At 39.3% G+C, this 27,033-nt stretch overlaps 2 protein-coding genes and 1 long non-coding RNA gene across 3 annotated transcripts in view; 1 reads left to right on the top strand and 2 right to left on the bottom strand.

The window, feature by feature from the left end:
- Nucleotides 1–49: 49 nt before the first annotated feature.
- On the bottom strand, nt 50–25,286 carry smyd1a (SET and MYND domain containing 1a; the record flags this gene model as incomplete). Its single annotated transcript, XM_082169308.1, has 10 exons — nt 50–242; nt 3,192–3,360; nt 4,225–4,388; nt 4,823–4,915; nt 5,804–5,999; nt 8,215–8,253; nt 8,525–8,655; nt 12,993–13,206; nt 20,780–20,956; nt 25,150–25,286. The coding sequence occupies 10 exons, from the start codon at nt 25,284–25,286 to the stop codon at nt 99–101; spliced, it is 1,464 nt and encodes a 487-aa protein (XP_082025434.1). The 3' UTR covers nt 50–98.
- On the top strand, nt 15,355–18,038 carry LOC309498545. The gene is made up of 2 exons (XR_014205984.1): nt 15,355–17,156; nt 17,596–18,038. It is a non-coding gene; the product is annotated as an uncharacterized lncRNA (long non-coding RNA).
- Nucleotides 25,212–27,033, bottom strand: part of spra (sepiapterin reductase a) — a 21,248-nt gene continuing 19,426 nt past the window's right edge. Inside the window, exon 4 of the mRNA XM_082169310.1 lies at nt 25,212–25,356. The gene's annotated coding sequence lies outside the window, so the exon portion shown is untranslated. The remainder of the gene's footprint in view (nt 25,357–27,033) is intronic.

Raw genomic sequence — 27,033 nt, 5'->3', positions numbered from 1 at the left:
AATGTAGGAGATTTTCTGGACTAGATTGAATCAAAACTCCACAATGTGATCTGTTGAAAATGCCTTTATTAGAGTGCAGATTGTTGCTTAGATCAGGTTTATGAAGTGGCTTTGATTTGCACTTGTTCTCCAGCGACGCTCATCATGGGGTTGCTTGAGAGAACAGCTTCTCTCATGTTCTGATAGACGAGCTCGTTCTCTTTAAACAGACGAAGCTCCATCTCTGTCTGCGTGCGCATCGCCTGAAACACACATTTCACATCATCCAAGCTCACAATGCAAACAAACTCTCACAAACCAAACATCAAATCTTTCTCAACCCACAGTGACTCTCAGGAAACAGTGTCATTTGTGTGTGTGTGACTTACTCAACTTTGATAGATTTAATTCTGTTTAGTTGTTTTAAGGCAAGGCAAAACCAATGTTTTTCATGCTCGGCTCATTTTTAAGGTCTATTTTGCTTCTATAACATCAGACTAGAGGAAAGAAAACATCTAAAATACACATTTAAATATTTGATTGCACTTTATCTATTTGCATCTGTAGATTACAAAATGTAATATCTTAATATACTGTGATTCATCAACTGGGGAAATGGCGATATCTAGTAGTCTTGCCTTAAAAATAAAGTTTTCATTCATTCAATATCATTACATTTAAACTATAAAATAGTGAATTGTGTTCAAATTGTACCAACATTTTGCTTTAATTAATATTAAAATGTCATTCTTTCACTGTCTACTGCATATATGTTTCTTGAATGTCTTTTTTTTAATTCAGAATTTGTCTGTTCTGAAGTAACATTTTCCCTTTAAAAATAATGCTTTTATCTTCCTGACATCATATTGGGGATATGACACTTTATGTCTTACAGTCATCATCATCATCATCATCATCATCAGTATTTCATTCATATCGGCCTCATCAGGGTCAAAAGTTCAACTCTGTTACAGGAGGAACACCCCAGACAGCAACGTAGTGTCGGCCCAGATCCAGACCACATCTGGCACACATTCAATATACATCTGGTACACATCTGATACACATCTGGCATACATCTAATATACATCTGGCACACATCTGATACACATCTGGCACACATCTGATACACATCTGGCACACATCTAAGGGGCTGTTTACACCTGGCCACTTCATGCGTTTTCTCAGATCGGATAGCTATCTGATTTATCAAAACGATTCCATTTACACCTGATCACATAAATGTGTTTTTGCGAAACGGATTTAAATCCGATCTTCAGTTCCCGCGCTATATGCAGATTTAATGGAGTGCACGTCACCGAAAGCAACAGATATGAGCTGCATTTTATTGATCATCAGCTAAAATTTCTAATCAAAGACCGCAATAAGAGAGAGCAGTAACAGCCTTGGTAAGATCATTTCGTTTTTTAACTTTTAATGATGATGATTGTGTGTTAAGCGTCTGCGACTTACTTTCACTTTGATTTGCGATAGTTTGCACGTTGGCTTAATGAAGAGATGCTCGGCTTAATGAATAGATGCTCAGCTTCTCATCTGCGGTGATGCGTGTTCCGGTTGCGTCGTCATATCTGGCTATAACATTACATATAGCCTATAACACGCTCTCACACGTTTATTTTTAGCATTTTTGGGAGGAGTACAATTTACATATGTGGTTTCAACAACCAGATGCGTTTACACTTGTCCAGTTTTGTCTGGAATGCGGCCCAGACCACCTCCTGAAGTGGTTTGAGCGATCGGATTCAAATCCGTCTCGAATGCGTTTCGGAGGGCATTTACACCTGGTCTTTTCACGATCGGATAGCTATCCGATCTGAGAAAACGCATGAAGTGGCCAGGTGTAAACAGCCCCTAATATACATCTGGCACACATCTGATATACATCTGGCACACATCTGATACACATCTGGCACACATCTAATATACATCTGGCACACATCTGATACACATCTGGTACATATCTGATACATATCTGGCACACATCTGATACACATCTGATACACATCTGGCATACATCTAATATACATCTGGCACACATCTGGTACACATCTGATACACATCTGGCATACATCTAATATACATCTGGCACACATCTGGTACACATCTGGTACACATCTGGCATACATCTAATACACATCTGGCACACATCTGGCACACATCTGGCATACATCTAATATACATCTGGCACACATCTGATACATATCTGGCACACATCTAATACACATCTGGCACACATCTGGCACACATCTAATACACATCTGGCACACATCTGATACACATCTGGCACACATCTAATACACATCTGGCACACTGATACACATCTGGCACACATCTGATACACATCTGGCACACATCTAATATACATCTGGCACACATCTAATATACATCTGGCACACATCTAATATACATCTGGCACTCATCTAATATACATCTGGCACACATCTGATACACATCTGGCACACATCTGATACACATCTGGCACACATCTAATATACATCTGGCACACATCTGATACACATCTGGCACACATCTAATATACATCTGGCACACATCTGATATACATCTGGCACACATCTTATACACATCTGGCACACATCTAATATACATCTGGCACACATCTGATACACATCTGGCACATATCTGATACATATCTGGCACACATCTAATACACATCTGGCACACATCTAATATACATCTGGCACACATCTAATACACACCTGGCACACATCTGATACATATCTGGCACACATCTAATACACATCTGGCACACATCTAATATATATCTGGCACACATCTGATACACACCTGGCACACATCTGATACACATCTGATACACAAGGGGCAGTCATGGCCTAGTGGTTAGGGAGTTGGACTGGTAACCCAAAGGTTGCTGGTTCGATTCCAGAGCCAGTGGGAAATGACTGAGGTGCCCTTGAGCAAGGCACCTAACTCCTAATCGCTCCCCGGGCGCCACACAAAGGCTGCCCGCTGCTCTGGGTGTGTGTATCCATGTTTGCAGTGTGTGTGTGTGTTAAATGCAGAGGTCAAATTCCAAGTATGGGTTACCATACTTGGCTGTCACGTGTCACTTTCACTTTCACTTTCACATCTGGCACACATCTAATATACATCTGGCACACATCTGGCACACATCTGGTACACATCAGCCACCAGTGCAGCTGGTGTTTTACCTCCAGGTCTTTGGTGATGGCATGATGAGCTCCATGTGTGATCAGGAGGATAGCATATGCACGACAGATTAGCCCGTGAGCGGCCTCGATCAACCCCGCGTGCCAGTGCGTGACGCCCGCCCTCATGATGGCCATGCCCAGCTGGGCGTTATTGGGATGGTAAAGCTTCCTAAGACCAGGAACAGGGAAATTATTGTCTGACTGAGCACAGGTGATCAGAATTAAAGAGATTTACAGTAAATCAACAGATTGCTGGACTTCACTGGATGAAAAGAGGTCAGGGCTGGGCTTTACCATGACTACAAGTTTGAAATAACTATTAAAAGTTTAAAGATTTTACTCAAATAAGTCAATAAAATGTTGCTAGCCTATTTTAACACAATTTTTACGTTATATGAAGTTGCTAGCCTGTTTTAACACGATTTAACATGTTTTCGACATGTTTTATGAATTGTCACTTTGCTAGCATGACTTAACATGTTTGCTAACATGATTTACCATGTTTTTGTTTTTTTTATAGTTTAGTTTATTTCCACAATTTTACACATTGCATTTGTTGCTACATGTTCCTAGTATGATTTAGCACACACTGCTAGCATGTTTCTATTATGATTTAACACATTGCTAGCATGTCTCTAACATGAATTACAACATTGCTAGCATGTCTTAACGTTGCTAGCATGATTTATTACATTGATAGCATGTTTCTAGCATGAATTGGCACATTGCTAGCATGATTTAGTATGGTTCTAGCATGTGGCTAGCAGTACGGTTCTAGCATGTGGCTAGCATGATTTAATACAGTTCTAGCATGTGGCTAGCATGATTTAGTATAGTTCTAGCATGTTGCTAGCAGTACAGTTCTAGCATGTGGCTAGCATGATTTAGTATGGCATGTGGCTAGCATGATTTAATAAAGTTCTAGCATGTGGCTAGCATGATTTAGTACAGTTGTAGCATGTTGCTAGCAATATTTAGCACAGTTCTAGAATGTTTTAACAGGTTGCTAGCATGATTTAGCACACAGACTCACGCGTATCCCTCCACCGCGCGCTGTGCGTGTCCGGCCGCCTCGGGGAACTGCTGCAGGAAGGACAGCGTCTCGCTAGCGATGCTGAGGACGCGCAGCAGGTACAGGTTTGTGTCTCCGAACAGCGGATCCTGCTTCTGCAGACACTCGTGGCAGAGCTTAACGACCTACAGGAGCAGACCAGCGTCAGTGATCGCCACCAGCATCGCAACCGCAACACTCTTACTTAAAGTGCCTTTTATATATTGGACTAATCGAAAATCAACTTTTGATCAGTTTGTCTAAGCAAATAACTATGGAAGTTTGTTTCCGCCACAGAATAAAAAATAAAAAAGGTAATTGCGACTTTTTATCTCAGAATTGCGCGATATAAAGTCGCAATTGCGAGGAATAAACACAATTGCAAGAAATAAACTCAGAATTGTGAGTTTATTTCTCACTATTCTGAGTTTATTTCTTGCAATTGTGTTTATTCCTCGCAATTGCGACTTTATATCGCGTAATTCTGACTTTATGTCACGCAATTCTGACTTTATGTCACGCAATTCTGACTTTATGTCACGCAATTCTGACTTTATATCTCGCAATTCTGAAGACTGACCTCGTGGAAGTTTCCTCCAAGACGAGCCTCTTCGATCTTCACCAGAGCCTGAAGACTGAACTCTGTGGCCTCCTTCAGCGCTTCGGCAGACGGCTGCAGACAGAAGAAACCGGCCATTATAGAAACTAGGAATAGGATTTCCACTTCCCATCATGCTTTGCACGGGGCTGATAGGGAGAGTAAATGTTGAAATAAAGTGTTATTTTATGCAACTTTTAGCAAGATGAGAAATAATGTTCTATGATGTTGGTATTTAAAGTCCCCCTGTAGTCAGTCCATCATCCCTTACCTCATCTCTGATCACCAAAATTACATTTAAACGTTTTTCTCCTTTTTATGCCTTAAAATATCTTGAATGTAACTCGACACCCTTGCCTCATTTAGTATGCGTGGTTCTATGAATATGCAAATGAGCCTCGCCTCCACTCACTCACTCAGCTCAGAGATCCACTGGTTGACGATCACACGTTGATCTGATTGGTTACAAGGTAGTTTGTGACGTCAGAAACACCAGCGATTTCAAAGCGTGTGTTTGAGACTGTCTTTGGTTCACTGCAGTTTTAAGGAGGAAATACTCAGCAATGCTGTCGACTTATGAACTTACACATGCTTTGTCTTAAAGCACATTAAAAACTAGATTTTTGGTCAACTTGAATCAGGTCAACGTGTGATCGTTAACCAGTGGATCTTTGAGCTGATGTGAGTGGAGGCGGGGCTCATTTGCATATTCATAGAACCGCGAATACAAAATGAGGCAAGGGTGTCGAGTTACATTCAAGGTATTTTAAGGCATTTTTCAAAGAAAAAACGTTGAAAAATGTCATTTTAGTGATCAAAGATGAGTTTTAACGGATAAAATGATTGACTACAGAGGGACTTTAAATGATTGCATAAATATATGAAGCACCTGACGGAACCCTTTATGGTTTTATATAGAAGCTTTTCTTCTAAGTCAGTGTTTGTACACCGGCTGATATGAACCTTCTGTCCGTCTGTGTCTCTGACGGCCGTCATCAAGTCGTCTTTAATGCCGTTGGTGCAGTGCTCACACTTGCAGTCGAAGTAATACTGTTGCTTCAGCATTCGCTGCCGGTCCTTGGACACGTTCAGAAAGTCCACGTAACTCACGGTCAGCTCTTCCCCTTCGGAGATGCTTCCCAGAGCCCTCAGCTCGATCCTGACAACGTTCCCAGAGTTCAGTGCGTGCGAGGACACAGAGACACACACAGATGCTGTCTGTGATCTAACACACTCTCTTCAGCAACAACAACAGAGTGAAGGCTTGTTTCTGCCACCCAAAACAATTTAAAAAAAATAATTGCGCTTTTTTATTCTGACGGAATTTTGACTATATTTGACTAACTTTTTTCTCGCAATTGTGAGTTTCTCTTTCACAATTACTACTTTATTTCTCATAATTGCGAGTTTAGATCTCGCATTCTGTCTTTTTTCTCGCAATTGTGAGTTTCTCTTTCACAATTCCTACTTTATTTCTCATAATTCCAAGTTTATAACTCTGACTTCTAACAATTCTGACTTTTTCTCACAATTGAGAGTTTAGACCTCGCAATTCAAAAGTTTTCGTAATTTTAAATTTATATCTGACAATTCTAACTTTTTTCTCTTAATTCCAAGTTTATATCTCGCAATTCTGTCTTTTTTCTCGTAATTCTGACTTTTTTCTCGTAATATCAAGTTTATATCTCACAATTCTGACTTTTTTCTTGTAATATCAAGTTTATATCTCACAATTGTGACTTTTTTCTTGTAATATCAAGTTTATATCTCACAATTGTGACTTTTTTCTCGTAATATCAAGTTTTTAACTCACAATTCTGTCTTGCAACTGAGTTTATATCTCACAATTCATAGTTTATTTCTCGTATTTCCGAGTTTGTCTTGTAATTCGTACTTTATTTCTCATAATTCCATATTTATAACATGCAATTCTGACTTTAGTTTGAACTGTGAGACATCATGTCGCACCCAGTGTTTACGTTTACTGACGTTATCATTAAGTTATGAAAACTTTATTTCTGAATGTTTTTTCTTGATTATGGGAACGTTAGAGACAACATTAAGGGAATGTTTTCTCTATTTTATTATTTTGCAATTATTATTTGAACGTTTTGAATGTACGCAGAACCACAGAAAAAGTAGTAAGTATTGACGTTTAAAGAACAAAAACTAAAATGTTTCAGAAAAAAAGATGAATAAACAACACTTTTATGCTAATGTTTGGAGAACATTATTAAAGATCAGATAACTTTGAACAAATGTTCTATTATTGTTACTGGAAGAATAATTGCTCATAACTTTGAGAGAATCTTGCCAGAACGTTCCCTGTCAGCTGGGCTATTACCTTTTTTTTTCTTTTTTTTTTGTGGCAGAAACAAACTTCCATAATTCAGTCTTACAAAACTAAGGGATTATTTGAATGTCATTGCATTCCTTAAATAAACATACAATGTAGTTGTTGTGTTCGTACAAAAAAACTAAAATCCCAAAAAGCTATTTATGCCACTCACATGCGACACCATGTCAAATCAAATCAAAAATGTTTTATGATGAAGACAGTGAATCAGTTCCTTCGAGCAACATGACATGTGACACAGACGAGAAGACATGATGACTGGACAAGTGCCTCTGCTCTTGAGTAACTATCAGACTGGGTTTCATAAGAATGACTGGAGATGTTGTACATAATATTTATTAAACATTTATTCTCATTTTCGTGTATTTTCTGCTGGTAACACTTCACAATAGGGTTTAATTAATCGGTTACTGCATTAAGTCTCATGAACTAACGATGCACAGTATGATATAGATGATGAATAAATGCTGTAAACATAAACAAATACATTTTTAAGGTTTTTATAGATACACATTAACGCATTATGAACAAACGTTGTAACAATGAACAATAGAATATTTCTAAATTAACATGTACTTAAATTAAAATAAACTGGTATTCATTGCATGTTCATGATACTTAAATATGAACAAGTTCAGCCTTACTGTACAGTGTTACCAAGTAGAAATCTTTATAAGCCGGTATGACTTTATTGGTTCCATAAGTGAACATGAAAAGTTATTTTAATATTTTTAATCCTGGCCTTAAAGACAGTAGACACATGTCAAAAAAACATTTGGTTCTTTTTTTGTGTCCTTTTGAGGCCTGAAGGTTTCAGTTCTCGTTCATTGTAATTGCATGTAATGACACTTAATTTGAGGAACACACACACACACACACACACACACACACACACACACACACACACACCCCTCTGATCACTCAGTGTGAACAATTGCTTTATGTGAAGAATGACATGGTCATGATGCTGTTAGTTACAGGGGGTCAAAGGTCAAATGTTAGTGTTTAACTGACCTACCTTTTCTCTGAGTGGAATGAAGCATCCAGAGCCGTCTGACTGCAAGAGAGAAACACACACACACACACACACACACACACACACACACACACACACACACACACACACACACACGCTTTAAACTGTTTGAGCTCAGCTCTGAATCACTTCATCTTTATGAATTCTCAAACTCACTTACCATGATTGAGGATGACAGTGCAAACACACACACACACACACACACACACACACACACACACACACACACACCTGCCGTGATTGAGGATGACAGTGCAAACACACACACACACACACACACACACACACACACCTGCCGTGATTGAGGATGACGGTGCAGTTCGGCCAGCAGTCGTGATTGACGAGGCAGAGGTTTGGAAAGAGGCCGACGCCCACCGCCTGAAGACCCCTCTGATCACTCAGTGTGAAGCCGTTGCAGTTAATCTGAGGAACACACACACACACACACACACACACACACACACACACACACACACACACACACACACACACACACACACACCTCTGATCACTCAGTGTGAAGCCGTTGCAGTTAATCTGAGGAACACACACACACACACACACACACACACACACACACACACACACACACACACACACACCTCTGATCACTCAGTGTGAAGCCGTTGCAGTTAATCTGAGGAACACACACACACACACACACACACACACACACACACACACACACCTCTGATCACTCAGTGTGAAGCCGTTACAGTTAATCTGAGGAACACACACACACACACACACACACACACACACACACACACACACACACACACACACACACACACACACACACACACACACACACACACACACACACACACACACACCTCTGATCACTCAGTGTGAAGCCGTTACAGTTAATCTGAGGAACACACACACACACACACACACACACACACACACACACACACACACACACATCTCTCTCATCCCAGCCGAGGAGCGCAAACAAAGTCAAGTCAAGAACCTTCATTTACAGCGCTTTAACAATACTGATCGTTTCACTGCAGCTTTACAGTGATAATGAGAGATTGTTTAGGCTTTACAGCAGATCTAGAATAAAGTTATTGTCCAGATAAAGTTAGGAGTGAGGGATCTCTGCCTACCACACACACACACACACACACACACACACACACACACACACACACACCCAGGACTGGGCCCTCATTAAATTATGGAATAATTTTTTTAAACATTTTAAAATAGGCCTATTTGTGGAAAAAAAAATGTAATATTTGAGTTACATAAAAGCTTTTTATTTGTTTCTTCCTAATTGTCCTTGAAATAGTGGCCAAGAACCCCCCCCACCCCCAACACAAAAATGGTTGGGCCACTGATCAAAATGTGATGTTGTCATTTGATTTGAAGTTCAGGACGCTCAAAATGTCCGGTCAGCACAAGTCCGGTGCTCAGAAAAGGAAAGAAAAGAGAAGAAGAGAAGAAGAAAATAGAGGCCTGGGAGATTTTCTAAACAAATATTTAAAAAAAGGTGGTGACAGTGAAGCTGGAACTAGTAAAGTCAACGTAGAGCAAGGTAAGAAACAGCGCAGCCAACGTTCACGAGCCTTATCAGGAGTTTTCCTGCGTTGAAATTTTTCAAAGCAAATTTTTGTCAAAGCCTTATTTGATCGATAAGTGATGTAGAATAGAATGAGTGCTGCGCCTGATAGAGAGAGAGAGAGAGAGAGAGAGAGAGAGAGAGAGAGAGAGAGAGAGAGAGAGAGAGAGAGAGAGAGAGAGCCCCGGCCGCGCGCGCGCACTCTCACTTCTTCAAACAACACGTCGAGCGCTGTCTCCCTCGCGCATATTAATCAAAGTCAATTGACACGATGGTAAGAGGTCGGAAGACCGCAGTTTCACGTTGAGCATTTGGAAAAAAATTATCTTGAATTACCGCGGGGTGTGAAGAATTGTACTAAAAAAACGTTGCCTTATCTTCTCTAATTAAAGCGTGCCGCCCCTTCAGCTGACATAAACCACAATTTCAGTAAACGAAAAAATCTATTCAGTTATGAAATGTTTTCTGTGTTGACACAAATCTTGTGCGATGTCCTGTCCTAAACTGCCGAGATAATCACACAATGCCTGCTATAGGCTACACGTCTGCTAATGACATGCCCGAAGCCCGATACGCATAATACGAATGACTCCTTTGAACCATTCACTTTAATGAAGGGTTAAAACAACTGATCTGTCCAACACTGAATTGGTGTAAAAAAAATAAATAAATCGCTAACACTTTACAATAGTCTTCCATTTATTAAACTCTAGTTAACTACATTAGTTAACATACTATTAATAAACTGCACTTCTATGGCATTTATTAATATTAATTTGAATATTCTGGCTACTAATAGCCTACATTATTGAAATCAAAAGTTGTATTTGTTAACATAGGTAATGCAGTGGAGAGGAAAAGCAAGGGAAAAGGAGAGATCTGGGCGCGGGCCCCATCTAATGGCGCTTTTCCATTAGGCCTACCAGGCAGTACCAGCTCAACTCGACTCGACTCGACTCGGCTCGGCTCGGCTCGCTTTTCGCTCCGTTTTCCATTGCAGATAGTACCTCCACAATAGTACCTGGTCGTCATAGCGACGCCGCAGGAAACTGCCGTGACTTAATCTTTTACGCGAGACGCGCGAGACACACCCGCTACCCACACACACAGGACAATGGAGGAAATCGAGTGTATGCTGTTTTTGGATGTTTTTGTTTTTGTTTTTGCTGTTTTTTATTCAGGATACTCCGTCTGGCGCGTGCAATGATGACGCAGTGAATAGTGACGATTCTCTCTGACCAATCAGCAGTCTGCCGTGTTTTCACGTCACATTTTAGTATCGCTGTCGGTTCACGATCCGTTCCACCTGCACGATCCGTTTCACGCATGCGTAGTAGACGCAGTAGAAAACGCACATGCGCAAATTATAATTCTGTTTTGCGACGATTTACGACACTGCACGATCTGTTCCACGTAGTTCTTTCTTCATTGCTGCGTTCCAGTCCACTTTTAGACACGCACTCGCGAACTTCCCTAAGCACTTCCCCTCGGGGGAATCCCCGCCGCCAGCCGCCATTTTGAAGTGCGTTCCACTTCGTGAAGTGGACGAGGGAAGTTTAGATGGACAGACCCTCGTTCCCTCGATTTGGACTGAGGGAGTGAGTCTTTTGGATTGGCAACCACGTAAACACATCGTAATGCATAGCGTAAGCTACATTTAAAAGCATCAAAATAGACCCGCTGTGAAATGTTAAACACAATACAACGTTACACAATAATATGCCGCAAGTTATGCCATCGCATGCGTGGTTCCAATAGTGTAGGAAAACCGTGACGTTTTCTACTACGTAATTACGCGCATGCGTGTACGGATCGTGCAGGTGGAACAGATCGTGTACCGACAATCGCCTCAGCTCGCTTATGGCGCTTTTCCACTACACAGTACCAGCTCGCCTCAGCTCGCCTCAACTCGACTCGGCTCTGTTTGGTTTTCCACTGTGTAAAAGTTGTAACTGTACCTGTTTCCAGGTACTTTTTTTCGTACCACCCAAGCGGCAACATTCTAATCTGAAAAATGAAGCCTACCCGGAAGTGCGAAAAACTGCAATACATTGAAAATCCGCTAGGGGAAGGTCCCAAAAGGGAGCAAATGTCCATACACCCCCATGTTAAAATGTCAGTTTTCACAGCATAAATTCATGTTTTTACAGGTTGGTCCCATGGACTTTTATCGTATTTTTCGATAGGTTCCGAGTGCCTGACAACTGTGAGGGGGGTGAATTTTTTTATTAGATCATATTTAGATATAAAATGTATGACAAATAAGGGCGCGATTGACAGCTTGATTGACAGCTGACAACGAGCATAGGCTGCGCCGAGTGGAATTCCTGAAATTTGACGTCTCGGCCATGATCTGACACAACACATCATACCTGTAACTTATCCTTTCTGAACATTTGTATTGAAATATGGCGCCGCCCATACCCCCCATAAACGGCCTCAAATCCGTTCTTCAGAAGTCTATGGGTGACGTCACAGACGCTTTGTCCATATTTTTATATGGTCTATGGTACCACCTCCGGCGAGGTTCTAGGCGAGCTGAGGCGATACTAAAATGTGACGTGAAAACAAGGCAGACTGCTGATTGGTCAGAGAGAATCGTCACTATTCACTGCGTCATCATTGCACGCGCCAGACGGAGTATCCTGAATAAAAAACAGCAAAAACAGCATACACTCGATTTCCTCCATTGTCCTGTGTGTGTGGGTAGCGGGTGTATCTCGCACGTCTCGCGTAAAAGATTAAGTCACGGCAGTTTCCTGCGGCGTCGCTATGACGACCAGGTACTATTGTGGAGGTACTATCTGCAATGGAAAAACGGAGCGAAAAGCGAGCCGAGCCGAGTCGAGTCGAGTCGAGTCGAGTTGAGCTGGTACTGGTAATGGAAAAGCGCCATTAGAACCTCACCGGAGGTGGTACGAAAAAAAGTACCTGGAAGCGGGTACAGGTACAACTTTTACACAGTGGAAAACCAAACAGAGCCGAGGCGAGTCGAGTCGAGCCGAGGCGAGCTGGTACTGTGTAGTGGAAAAGCGCCATAAGATTATCTCGTCCCGGGCCCAGGCAAGACTGTCAGCTGGCCTGCACACACACACACACACACACACACACACACACACACACACACACACACACACACACACACACACACACACACACACACTGTAAGGAGTGAGGGATCTCTGCCTACCACACCGAAGATATGCGCCACATAGTCCTCTCCGACGGCTCTCCTCTTCTTAGGCCAGTAGTTGTAGAAGTGTTGCACGTCGACCTTGAGCTCCTTCAGGTCATCGGGGCTCATCTTGGTCAGGTGATCCTCCAGCAGGTCAAGGGTCGTGAGCTGAGAGTCTGACACCAGACCCGTGTCCTTCCGGATACGCCACATGATACGAGCGGCCAGACTGACATCACAGGACATTCAGAACACTAAGGCTACGTTCACACTGCAGGGCTAAATGCTCAATTCCGATTTTTTGAAAAAATTCGATTTTTTTGCAAGGCCGTTCACATTTCCAATTAAATGCGACCTTTTGTGATCTCCTGTGTGAACGTGAAATGACCCAGAAGTGACCCGCATGCGCAGAAGAGTACTCAACGGTCAACGACGTCACTTGTTGTTTGCGGAAGTAGGCAAGTAGCTAAACTTTAACTGTGATTCTCTCTCTCACACACACGAGCGCGCGCAGCGACCGTTACACAAGAGCCAGACAGCAGCCGCTGACCTATCTAATATCAGATTCAGCACAAATAAGTTAACATAACGTATATATAATGGCCGTGGGATTTTTTTTTTTTATTATTAACGGGCTCGTCGAGGTCGACCCGTTCGGCAGATTTACCTCAGCTCGACAAATATGCAGTCCGTTTTCAAACCGACGACTACTTCAACGCAGGATTATGACGTTTTCCGCGTATCAATGACGTGCGGGTCGGATACATGCGACCTGGCCGTTCAGACTGAAGTCGCATTTCAAAAGATCGGATATGTATCGGATTTGGGACCACATACCCAAGTGGCCTGGGTCGCATTTGAAAAGATCGGATCTGTGTCGTTCAGACTGTCATGAAAAGATCAGATACAGGTCGCATAGGGGCAAAAAAATCGGAATTGGGTCGTTTCAGCCTGCAGTGTGAACGTAGCCTTAGTTTCTTTGGATAAAGTCACCAACACTTATTAAAGGGATAGTTCACCCTTAAATAAAAATTAGCCCATGATTTACTCTCCCTCAACTCATCCTAGGTGTATATGACATTCTTCTTTCAGACGAACACAATCAGAGTTATATAAAAAAATAGCCTGGCTCTTCCAAGCTTTAGAATGGCAGTGAACGGCTATTTCTGTTTTGAAGTCCATAGATGTGCATCTATCCATCATAAAAGTGCATCTATCATCATAAAAGTGCATCTATCCATCATAAAAGTGCATCTATCATCATAAAAGTGCATCTATCCATCATAAAAGTGCATCTATCATCATAAAAGTGCATCTATCCATCATAAAAGTGCATCTATCATCATAAAAGTGCATCTATCATCATAAAAGTGCATCTATCCATCATAAAAGTGCATCTATCATCATAAAAGTGCATCTATCCATCATAAAAGTGCATCTATCATCATAAAAGTGCATCTATCCATCATAAAAGTGCATCTATCATCATAAAAGTGCATCTATCATCATAAAAGTGCATCTGTCCATCAAACAAGTGCATCTATCATCATAAAAGTGCATCTGTCCATCATAAAAGTGCATCTATCCATCATAAAAGTGCATCTATCATCATAAAAGTGCGTCTGTCCATCATAAAAGTGCATCTATCATCATAAAAGTGCATCTATCCATCATAAAAGTGCATCTATCCATCATAAAAGTGCATCTATCATCATAAAAGTGCGTCTGTCCATCATAAAAGTGCATCTATCATCATAAAAGTGCATCTATCCATCATAAAAGTGCATCTATCATCATAAAAGAACATCTATCCACCATAAAAGTGCATCTATCCATGATAAAAGTGCATCTATCGTCATAAAAGTGCATCTATCATCATAAAAGAACATCTATCCATCATAAAAGTGCATCTATCCATCATAAAAGTGCATCTGTCCATCATAAAAGTGCATCTATCATCATAAAAGTGCATCTATCCATCATAAAAGTGCATCTATCCATGATAAAAGTGCATCTATCATCATAAAAGTGCATCTATCCATCATAAAAGTGCATCTATCCATGATAAAAGTGCATCTATTATCATAAAAGTGCATCTATCCATGATAAAAGTGCATCTATCATCATAAAAGTGCATCTATCCATCATAAAAGTGCATCTATCATCATAAAAGTGCGTCTGTCCATCTATCATCATAAAAGTGCATCATAAAAGTGCATCTATCCATCATAAAAGTGCATCTATCATCATAAAAGTGCATCTGTCCATCTATCATCATAAAAGTGCATCATAAAAGTGCATCTATCCATCATAAAAGTGCATCTATCATCATAAAAGTACGTCTGTCCATCATAAAAGTGCATCTATCATCATAAAAGTGCATCTGTCCATCATAAAAGTGCATCTATCCATCATAAAAGTGCATCTATCATCATAAAAGTGCATCTATCATCATAAAAGAGCATCTATCCATCATAAAAGTGCATCTATCCATGATAAAAGTGCATCTATCATCATAAAAGTGCATCTATCCATCATAAAAGTGCATCTATCCATCATAAAAGTGCATCTGTCCATCATAAAAGTGCATCTATCCATCATAAAAGTGCATCTATCCATCATAAAAGTGCATCTATCATCATAAAAGTGCATCTATCCATCATAAAAGTGCATCTATCCATCATAAAAGTGCATCTATCATCATAAAAGTGCATCTATCCATGATAAAAGTGCATCTATCATCATAAAAGTGCATCTGTCCATCATAAAAGTGCATCTATCCATCATAAAAGTGCATCTATCCATCATAAAAGAGCATCTATCCATCATAAAAGTGCATCTATCCATGATAAAAGTGCATCTATCATCATAAAAGTGCCTCTATCCATCATAAAAGTGCATCTATCCATGATAAAAGTGCATCTGTCCATCATAAAAGTGCATCCATCCATCATAAAAGTGCATCTATCCATCATAAAAGTGCATCTATCCATCATAAAAGTGCATCTATCATCATAAAAGTGCATCTATCCATCATAAAAGTGCATCTATCCATGATAAAAGTGCATCTATCCATCATAAAAGTACATCTATTCATGATAAAAGTGCATCTATCCATCATAAAAGTGCATCTATCCATCATAAAAGTGCATCTATCATCATAAAAGAGCATCTATCCATCATAAAAGTGCATCTATCCATGATAAAAGTGCATCTATCATCATAAAAGTGCATCTATCCATCATAAAAGTGCATCTATCCATGATAAAAGTGCATCTATCATCATAAAAGTGCATCTATCCATCATAAAAGTGCATCTATCCATGATAAAAGTGCATCTGTCCATCATAAAAGTGCATCTATCCATCATAAAAGTGCATCTATCCATCATAAAAGTGCATCTATCATCATAAAAGTGCATCTATCATCATAAAAGAGCATCTATCATCATAAAAGTGCATCTGTCCATCATAAAAGTGCATCTATCCATGATAAAAGTGCATCTATCATCATAAAAGTGCATCTATCATCATAAAAGTGCATCTATCCATGATAAAAGTGCATCTATCCATCATAAAAGTGCATCTATCATCATAAAAGTGCATCTATCCATCATAAAAGTGCATCTATCCATGATAAAAGTGCATCTATCATCATAAAAGTGCATCTATCCATCATAAAAGTGCATCTATCATCATAAAAGTGCATCTATCCATCATAAAAGTGCATCTATCATCATAAAAGTGCATCTATCCATCATAAAAGTGCATCTATCCATCATAAAAGTGCATCTATCCATGATAAAAGTGCATCTATCATCATAAAAGTGCATCTATTCATGATAAAAGTGCATCTATCCATCATAAAAGTGCATCTATCCATGATAAAAGTGCATCTATCATCATAAAAGTGCATCTATCATCATAAAAGTGCATCTGTCCATCATAAAAGTGCATCTATCCATCATAAAAGTGCATCTATCCATGATAAAAGTGCATCTATCCATCATAAAAGTACATCTATTCATGATAAAAGTGCATCTATCCATCATAAAAGTGCATCTATCCATCATAAAAGTGCATCTATCATCATAAAAGAGCATCTATCCATCATAAAAGTGCATCTATCCATGATAAAAGTGCATCTATCATCATAAAAGTGCATCTATCCATCATAAAAGTGCATCTATCCATGATAAAAGTGCATCTATCCATGATAAAAGTGCATCTATCATCATAAAAGTGCATCTGTCCATCATAAAAGTGCATCTATCCATCATAAAAGTGCATCTATCCATCATAAAAGTGCATCTATCCATCATAAAAGTGCATCTATCATCATAAAAGTGCATCTATCCATCATAAAAGTGCATCTATCCATCATAAAAGTGCATCTATCCATGATAAAAGTGCATCTATCCATCATAAAAGTACATCTATTCATGATAAAAGTGCATCTATCCATCATAAAAGTGCATCTATCCATCATAAAAGTGCATCTATCATCACAAAAGAGCATCTATCCATCATAAAAGTGCATCTATCCATGATAAAAGTGCATCTATCCATCATAAAAGTGCATCTATCCATCATAAAAGTGCATCTATCCATGATAAAAGTGCATCTGTCCATCATAAAAGTGCATCTATCCATGATAAAAGTGCATCTATCATCATAAAAGTGCATCTATCATCATAAAAGTGCATCTATCATCATAAAAGTGCATCTATCCATGATAAAAGTGCATCTATCCATCATAAAAGTGCATCTATCATCATAAAAGTGCATCTATCCATGATAAAAGTGCATCTATCATCATAAAAGTGCATCTATCCATCATAAAAGTGCATCTATCATCATAAAAGTGCATCTATCCATCATAAAAGTGCATCTATCATCATAAAAGTGCATCTATCCATCATAAAAGTGCATCTATCCATCATAAAAGTGCATCTATCCATGATAAAAGTGCATCTATCATCATAAAAGTGCATCTATTCATGATAAAAGTGCATCTATCCATCATAAAAGTGCATCTATCCATGATAAAAGTGCATCTATCCATGATAAAAGTGCATCTATCATCATAAAAGTGCATCTATCATCATAAAAGTGCATCTGTCCATCATAAAAGTGCATCTATCCATCATAAAAGTGCATCTATCCATGATAAAAGTGCATCTATCCATGATAAAAGTGCATCTATCATCATAAAAGTGCATCTATCATCATAAAAGTGCATCTATCCATCATAAAAGTGCATCTATCATCATAAAAGTGCATCTGTCCATCATAAAAGTGCATCTATCCATGATAAAAGTGCATCTATCCATCATAAAAGTGCATCTATCATCATAAAAGTGCATCTATCCATGATAAAAGTGCATCTATCATCATAAAAGTGCATCTATTCATGATAAAAGTGCATCTATCCATCATAAAAGTGCATCTATCCATGATAAAAGTGCATCTATCCATGATAAAAGTGCATCTATCATCATAAAAGTGCATCTGTCCATCATAAAAGTGCATCTATCCATCATAAAAGTGCATCTATCCATCATAAAAGTGCATCTATCATCATAAAAGTGCATCTATCCATGATAAAAGTGCATCTATCCATCATAAAAGTGCATCTATCCATCATAAAAGTGCATCTATCCATGATAAAAGTGCATCTATCATCATAAAAGTGCATCTGTCCATCATAAAAGTGCATCTATCCATCATAAAAGTGCATCTATCCATCATAAAAGTGCATCTATCATCATAAAAGTGCATCTATCCATGATAAAAGTGCCTCTATCATCATAAAAGTGCATCTATTCATGATAAAAGTGCATCTATCCATCATAAAAGTGCATCTATCCATGATAAAAGTGCATCTATCCATGATAAAAGTGCATCTATCCATGATAAAAGTGCATCTATCATCATAAAAGTGCATCTATCCATCATAAAAGTGCATCTATCATCATAAAAGTGCATCTATCCATCATAAAAGTGCATCTATCATCATAAAAGTGCATCTATCCATGATAAAAGTGCATCTATCCATGATAAAAGTGCATCTATCCATGATAAAAGTGCTCCACAGGCTCCGGGGGTTAAGTGCCTTCTGAAGAGAAGTGATGCGTTTGTGTAAAAAAAAAATCCATATTTAAAACTTTATAAAGTAAACAAACGAACATACGGATTCCACTTAAGTGTAAAGCAAAACTTGCGCAACTCATGATGTCAGAAGTAGCGTAGTGCGTCATGGCGTCGTGTAAATATCAGTGATACGCCGCATTACTCGCATAAGTTGCGCTTTAGACTTAAGTTGAATCTGGATGTTCGTTTGGCCGGAAGCTGGTTATTTTACTTTATAACGTGTTAAATATGAATATATTATAAAGCTTGGAAGAGCCAGGACATTTTTTTATATAACTCTGATTGTGTTCGTCTGACAGAAGAGTGTCATATACACCTAGGATGAGTTGAGGGCGAGTAAATCATGGGCTAACTTTCATTTTTGGGTGAACTATCCCCCAATTATTATTATTATTATATTATTAGTATTATTACTGACTCTAAAGGCCCCGATATACTTGAAGAGAAATTGACGAACGAATTGGTGCGATGATGTCATTACGAACAAAATCAGGCCAGTTTGTTTCTGGAGTTTGAACTGTTTGTTTACTAAAACTAAACATTTCTGTTCATTGAAATGAAGCTAAAATAACATAAAATATAAATATTAGTTGAAAAACTTAAATGAAAATCAGAAAATATAAACTGAAACAAGTTTAAATTGAAGCACTAAATTATTAACTGGAAATAAATAAAAACTAAACCTGAAAATAAATAACCCTAAATAACAATATAAAAATAAAAAAAACGAATAAAACCATAAAGCCCACATAACGAAATTACTAAAAATGTTAACATTAAAGCGAAAAATATAAAATAAGTCCCCCCTCTAGTCAATAATTTTATCCTTTAAAAATCATCTTTGATCACCAAAATGACATATTTAAACGTTTCTGCCTTAAGATATCTTGAATGTAACTCGACACCCTTGCCTCATTTAGTATACGCGGTTCTATGAATATGCAAATGTGTCCGCCTCCACTCACTCACTCAGCTCAGAGATCCACTGGTTGACGATCACAAATTCATAAGTCGACACCATTGCTGAGTATTTCCTCCTTAAAACTGCAGTGAACCAAAGACAGTCTCAAACACACGCTTTGAAATCGCTGGTGTTTCTGACGTCACAAACTACCTTGTAACCAATCAGATCAACGTGTGATCGTCAACCAGTGGATCTCTGAGCTGAGTGAGTGAGTGGAGGCGGGGCTCATTTGCATATTCATAGAACCGCGCATACTAAATGAGGCGAGGGTGTCGAGTTACATTCAAGATATTTTAAGACATGAAGACATTATTTTTCAAGGAAAAAACTTTTAAATATGGTGAGTTTTAAGGGATAAAATTATTGATTACAGTGGGACTTTAAGAATTTATATATTTATCTATATTTATCTATATTATATGGATGTCCTATTCGTATTGAGAGGAAAGCGCAACACACAGGCCTATCTAACTCTATCTAAATGTGGATGTCGTCGGGATGTTCGCTGACAGCAAATGTTTTCAAACCCTAAGCGAAGAACGTTGAGTATATCATGGCCTAATACGAACACTAAAGCGCTACATTGTTTCAGAATCATCACAGTATGTAAACATGTTACATTTAAAAATCCTTAATTTTTCATTGGAACATTCTCAAGGTCAAGAAGGTCACATGACCGGACTCACCGCACGTTCTCATTGGGAGCTTTTCCCAACTTTCTGATGGCAGAGCATTCGTGCTTGTGTTCGTCCCAGGCGGCGCGCTGACACGTGCGATCGCAATAGTGCGCGAACTTACACTGAGCGCAGCGGTGAGGGTTCGGCTGCCGGCGGAAACAGCTGTGACACACCTGCAGAGAGAGACTGACACACACACACACACACACACACACACACACACACACACACACACACACCTGCGTTACACTGCAGCTTCTCCATCCCAAACACAGCTCTCATAACGCCATTAAGACTCTTCACTTCAGTGACGCAATGTGATGCGCGATTTATTATAGCTTGTCAAATTTGCCCTTTTGTGTGTGATCAAAAACGCACCGTTTTTGTGTGTGTCCCTTTAAATGCAAATGAGCTTTAGCTCCGCCTCCGTTCAGAAGAGGGCGGAGTCTTTACACAAGCTTCAGAAACTCCAGCAATAACAAAACAGGCCAATCTCACTCATCCAGAATCCCAGAATAACCAGTAGCGAGTGCAGCCTTACGGAGAGACTCAGGAAGAGTTTCTGAATGTTAGTGGAGACATTTCTGTAGTTGTTGTGGAGTTACACTGATCATCTCATCATCATGTTTAACTTCTACACAAGTGTCCACAGTTCCTGAGGTCTTTATAAGACAGCGGTGACATGTTCTGGTCAATAGTGTTCAGTGCTCGCAAAATAATATAGAATTCATAGACAATTGGAAAAGTTTTTGGGGCAGACCTGACCTGTTGAAAAGAGATGGTATTCATCCCTCCTGGGATGGTGCTGCTCTTCTCTCTAGTAATATGGCACATAGTCTTACAGCTCAAACATGACAATCTGGGGCTCAGGTCAGGAAGCAGACAGACTGGCTTAACCGACCGTCTGCTAGCGGCCTCGCGTCACCAGAATTAGGACATACAAAAAACTTCCAAACCCATCTAAGGGTAAAAATTTAATTGATGTTCAGCAAATAAAAAACAGCTATAATACAGATGAGCAAATGATAAAGCTCGGGTTGCTGAATATTAGATGCCCTACTCCAAAAGCACTCATTGTTAATGATATGATTACAGACTATAATCTAGATGTGCTGTGTTTGACAGAAACCTGGCTAAAACCAGACAATTATATTACTTTAAATGAGTCCACCCCGCAAGATTATTGTTATAAACATGAGCCTCGTCTGAAACGCAAAGGGGGAGGTGTTGCTGTAATTTATAGTAATATCTTCAGAATAACTAAGAAATCTAGTTTCAGATATAATTATTTTGAAGTGTTGGTGCTTAATGTAACACTATATAGTGTAAATGATAAATCACGTTTGAGATTTTTGCTGGCTACTGTATACCGAGTTAGTTCTGGCTGCAGATAAAGTCCTAATTGTTGGTGATTTTAATATACACATAGATAATGAAAAAGATGCATTGGGACATTCATTTAGATCATTTAAAGACATTCTGAACTCTATTGGAGTTAGACAACATGTGTCAGGATCTACTCATTGTCGTAATCATACTCTAGATCTAATATTATCACATGGAATAGATGTTGATGCCGTTGAAATTCTGCAGCAGAGCGATGACATCTCAGATCATTATCTAGTCTCGTGTAAACTTCATTTAGCCAAGGCTGCAAAGCCGACTCCGTGTTATAAATATGTTAGACCTATCACTTCTGCCACTAAAGATTGCTTTATTAATAATCTTCCTAATCAGTTTCATCATCTCAGCGTCCCGAATAGCTTAGAAGAACTCGATATTGCGACAGAAACTTTTAACTCTCTCTTTTCCAGCACTTTAGACACAGTTGCTCCGTTGCACTTAAAGAAGATTAAAGAAAATAGTCCAACGTCGTGGTACAACGAGCACACTCGGCCCTTAAGAGAGCAGCCAGAAACATGGAGCGCAACTGGAAGAAAACAAAACTAGAGGTATTTCGCATTTCATGGAAAGAGAGTTCGATTGCTTACAGAGAGGCTTTAAAAGCTGCTAGATCTGCTTATTTTTCAACCCTATTAGAAGAAAATAAACAAAACACCAGGTATTTATTTGAAACAGTGGCTAAACTAACGAAAAATAAAGCTTCAAGCCCAGAAGTTTCCAAGCAACACAGCAGTAATGACTTTATGAACTTCTTCACTTATAAGATTGATAATATCAGTGACAAAATTATAACTATGCAACCGTCTACTACAGTATCGCATCAGGCAGTGCATTGTAGTCTCCCTGAGGAAAAATTGTATTCATTCATTGCTATAGAAAAGGAAGAATTCTCTAAACTCGTTAAATCATCTAAACCGACATGTATGTTAGACCCTTTACCGACTAAGCTACTGAAAGAGATGCTTCCAGAGGTCACAGATCCTCTTCTTAATATCATTAATTCATCTTTGTCTCTAGGATACGTACCAAAAACGTTTAAGCTGGCTATGATTAAACCGCTTGTTAAAAAAACACAACTTGATCGTACAGAATTAGTCAATTACAGGCCGATCTCGAATCTACCTTTTCTGTCAAAGACACTAGAAAAGGCGGTATCCTCACAACTATGTTACTTTTTTAGAAAGAAATGATATCTGTGAGGATTTCCAGTCAGGATTTAGACCGTACCATAGTACTGAGACTGCTCTCATTAGAGTCACAGATGATTTGCTCTTATCATCTGATCGTGGTTGTATCTCTCTATTAGTGTTACTCGATCTTAGTGCTGCATTTGATACTATCGACCTCAACATTCTTTTAAACAGACTTGAAAAGTATGTTGGCATTAGTAGAATTGCATTAGCATGGTTTCAATCATACCTATCTGACTGTAGCAGTAAATGAAGAGATGTCTTATCGATCACAAGTTCAGTATGGCGTACCACAAGGCTCAGTACTAGGACCGTTGCTGTTCACTCTGTACATGCTACCCTTGGGATATATCATTAGGAAGCATGGCATTAGCTTTCACTGTTATGCTGATGATACTCAGCTCTATATTTCTTCACAGCCTGACGAAACTTACCAATTCACAAAATTAACGGAATGCAAAGCTGATATAAAAAACTGGATGACTAGCAACTTCCTGCTACTTAATCCTGAAGAAACAGAGATTCTAATAATTGGACAAAAAACGTCCAATCTGACTTCTGACCTGTAATGCTGCCTAGATCATAATCACACACTGTTTGCTCGTTGGCCAGAGGAGAACTGAGCGACTGAGTCTGGGTTCTCTCAAGGTTTTTTTCTCCATTCTGTCCCTGATGGAGTTTTGGTTCCTTGCAAAAAACTTGCAAAAAATTTCCTTGCAAAATCTGATCGTCTTATTTTTTGACATGCTTGCAGAGAAAGGCTCACCAAAACAAAGTTACTGGGTTTCACTTTTCACATTTTCTGGGTTGGCAGAAGCACCAGGACCCGATTATAGCACTTAAACAGAAAAAGTCAGATTTTCATGAAATGTCCCCTTTAAAGTTTTTCATAGGGCCCTAAAATTTTTATTTTCATAATTTTTTTTATAAACTTTTGGTCAAATTGTATGCGTTTTACGATTTGAATTAACTAAACGATTTTTGATTTTTAAAATTTAATTCACCTATTAAAAGTACAGGAAAATTAAGGAGGAAATTCAGTCATAAAAATAAAATTTTCAATAATGCAGAATGTCACGTAATTTGTATCATTGTAAAAAAAAAAAAAAAGATTAAAAAAAAAGTTCAGTTGTTAAAGCTTTATGAATTCAATTGATTAGACATGTTTTTATTTTTTTATTATTGTAATTAAACCATTAAAATGGAACCAGAAAAATTAAGACAGAAAACACGGAAACTAGGGAAAAATTTAATTCATAGGGTTCAACTTTTCATTCAAATGGTTCAACTTTTAAATAATTTTCAATTAATTAATAAACAAACATATAATTAATAAGTCCAGAAAAAAAAAACCTTAGCCAAGTTTAGTGTTTTGTTCAAACTCTAGACTTTTTAAGGAGGTGAAACTGTGATGGTGTCACATGAGAGTGGGATCTCTCTCATGAAAACGACAAGTCAATGTTTCTCCAGGGGAAAAACACAGAATGTGCAACTAACAAGCTCCCAGGGTTTGCATTCCCAAAGCAATATTTAATGGAAAGCCACAGCGATAAGGAGAAACATCTCGACTGAAAAATCACTGGTTTAAACCATTAGCTGGCAAACATCTACACACTGACTGCAGGAACACATGCATTAATTGGATAAAATCACAAAAGATGAATATGCCATGAGATATTACATAATCTCTGAGGTCAGCAGGTCAGAATCCACAACAGTCTTCCGAAGTAAACCGTTCCCGGTCTCACCTGTCGAACACGGTTAAACCCCACCTGTTAATCTCACCTGTCGAACACGACGGCGGCGAAGCTTGCCTCAGCGAACACCACCTCTCCCGCTGAAAGCTGCTTCGTGACCCGGAGCCCACGGCCTTTCTCTCCGGCTGCAAACACTTCCACGGGATCCATGTTCTCCACAGTCATGACCACACACACACACACACACTGCCTGTGTTCCCAGCGCTTCTCTTCCCTTCCAGCGACTCCGGCTCGGCTAAAAATAGAGGAGAGTTACAGTTACTGTTAGAGTATTTCTGTCCGTCAGCTGCGTGTGCTCATCACACCAAACATGAGCTGACATCAGCAGACAAATAAATCATCTTTATCCACATCCATATGATCTTTCAATAAGGGTCATTTACATTTCATGTTCTTTTGGGTCAATTTTTTGGGTTATTTTTTCAGTGTTTGTGTAGTTTTTGTGTTACCCAGATCCTGGGTCAGACGTAACAACCCAGTGTTTGGATAGATTTTGTGTAACACAGATCCTGGGTCAGACGTAACAACCCAGTGTTTGTGTAGTTTTTGTGTTACCCAGATCCTGGGTCAGACGTAACAACCCAGTGTTTGTGTAGATTTTGTGTAATACAGATCCTGGGTCAGACATAACAACCCAGTGTTTGTGTAGTTTTTGTGTAACACAGATCCTGGGTCAGACGTAACAACCCAGTGTTTGGATAGATTTTGTGTAACACAGATCCTGGGTCAGACGTAACAACCCAGTGTTTGGATAGATTTTGTGTAACACAGATCCTGGGTCAGACATAACAACCCAGTGTTTGTGTAGTTTTTGTGTAACCCAGATCCTGGGTCAGACGTAACAACCCAGTGTTTGGGTAGTTTTTGTGTAACACAGATCCTGGGTCAGACGTAACAACCAAATGTTTGTGTAGTTTTTGTGTTACCCAGATCCTGGGTCAGACGTAACAACCCAGTGTTTGTGTAGATTTTGTGTAACCCAGATCCAGGGTCAGACATAACAACCCAGTATTTGGATAGATTTTGTGTAACACAGATCCTGGGTCAGACGTAACAACCTAGTGTTTGGATAGATTTTGTGTAACACAGATCCTGGGTCAGACGTAACAACCCCGTGTTTGGATAGATTTTGTGTAACCCAGATCCTGGGTCAGACGTAACAACCCAGTGTTTGTGTAGTTTTTGTGTAACACAGATCCTGGGTCAGACGTAACAACCCATTGTTTGTGTAGTTTTTGTGTTACCCAGATCCTGGGTCAGATGTATCAACCCAGTGTTTGAGTAGTTTTTGTGTAACACAGTTCCTGGGTCAGACGTAACATCCCAGTGTTTGAGTAGTTTTTGTGTTACCCAGATCCTGGGTCAGACATAACAACCCAGTGTTTGTGTAGTTTTTGTGTAACCCAGACCCGGGATCAGACGTAACATCCCAGTGTTTGGGTCGTTTTTGTGTAACCCAGACCCGGGATCAGACGTAACATCCCAGTGTTTGGGTAGTTTTTGTGTAACCTAGATCCGGGGTCAGACGTAACATCCCAGTGTTTGTGTAGTTTTTGTGTTACCCAGATCCTGGGTCAGACATAACAACCCAGTGTTTGTGTAGTTTTTGTGTAACCCAGATCCTGGGTCAGACATAACAACTCAGTGTTTGGGTAGTTTTTGTGTTACCCAGATCCTGGGTCAGACATAACAACCCAGTGTTTGGGTAGTTTTTGTGTAACCCAGATCCTGGGTCAGACGTAACAACCCAGTGTTTGGGTAGTTTTTGTGTAACACAGATCCTGGGTCAGACGTAACAACCCAGTGTTTGGGTAGTTTTTGTGTAACACAGATCCTGGGTCAGATGTAACAACCCAGTGTTTGGGTAGTTTTTGTGTAACACAGATCCTGGGTCAGACGTAACAACCCAGTG

Source organism: Leuciscus leuciscus (assembly GCF_965113295.1).
Source record: "Leuciscus leuciscus genome assembly, chromosome: 5".
NCBI classification, from domain to species: domain Eukaryota; kingdom Metazoa; phylum Chordata; class Actinopteri; order Cypriniformes; family Leuciscidae; genus Leuciscus; species Leuciscus leuciscus.
The sequence above is the reverse complement of the archived record's forward strand: the minus strand, read 5'-3'. Positions and strand labels throughout refer to the sequence as shown.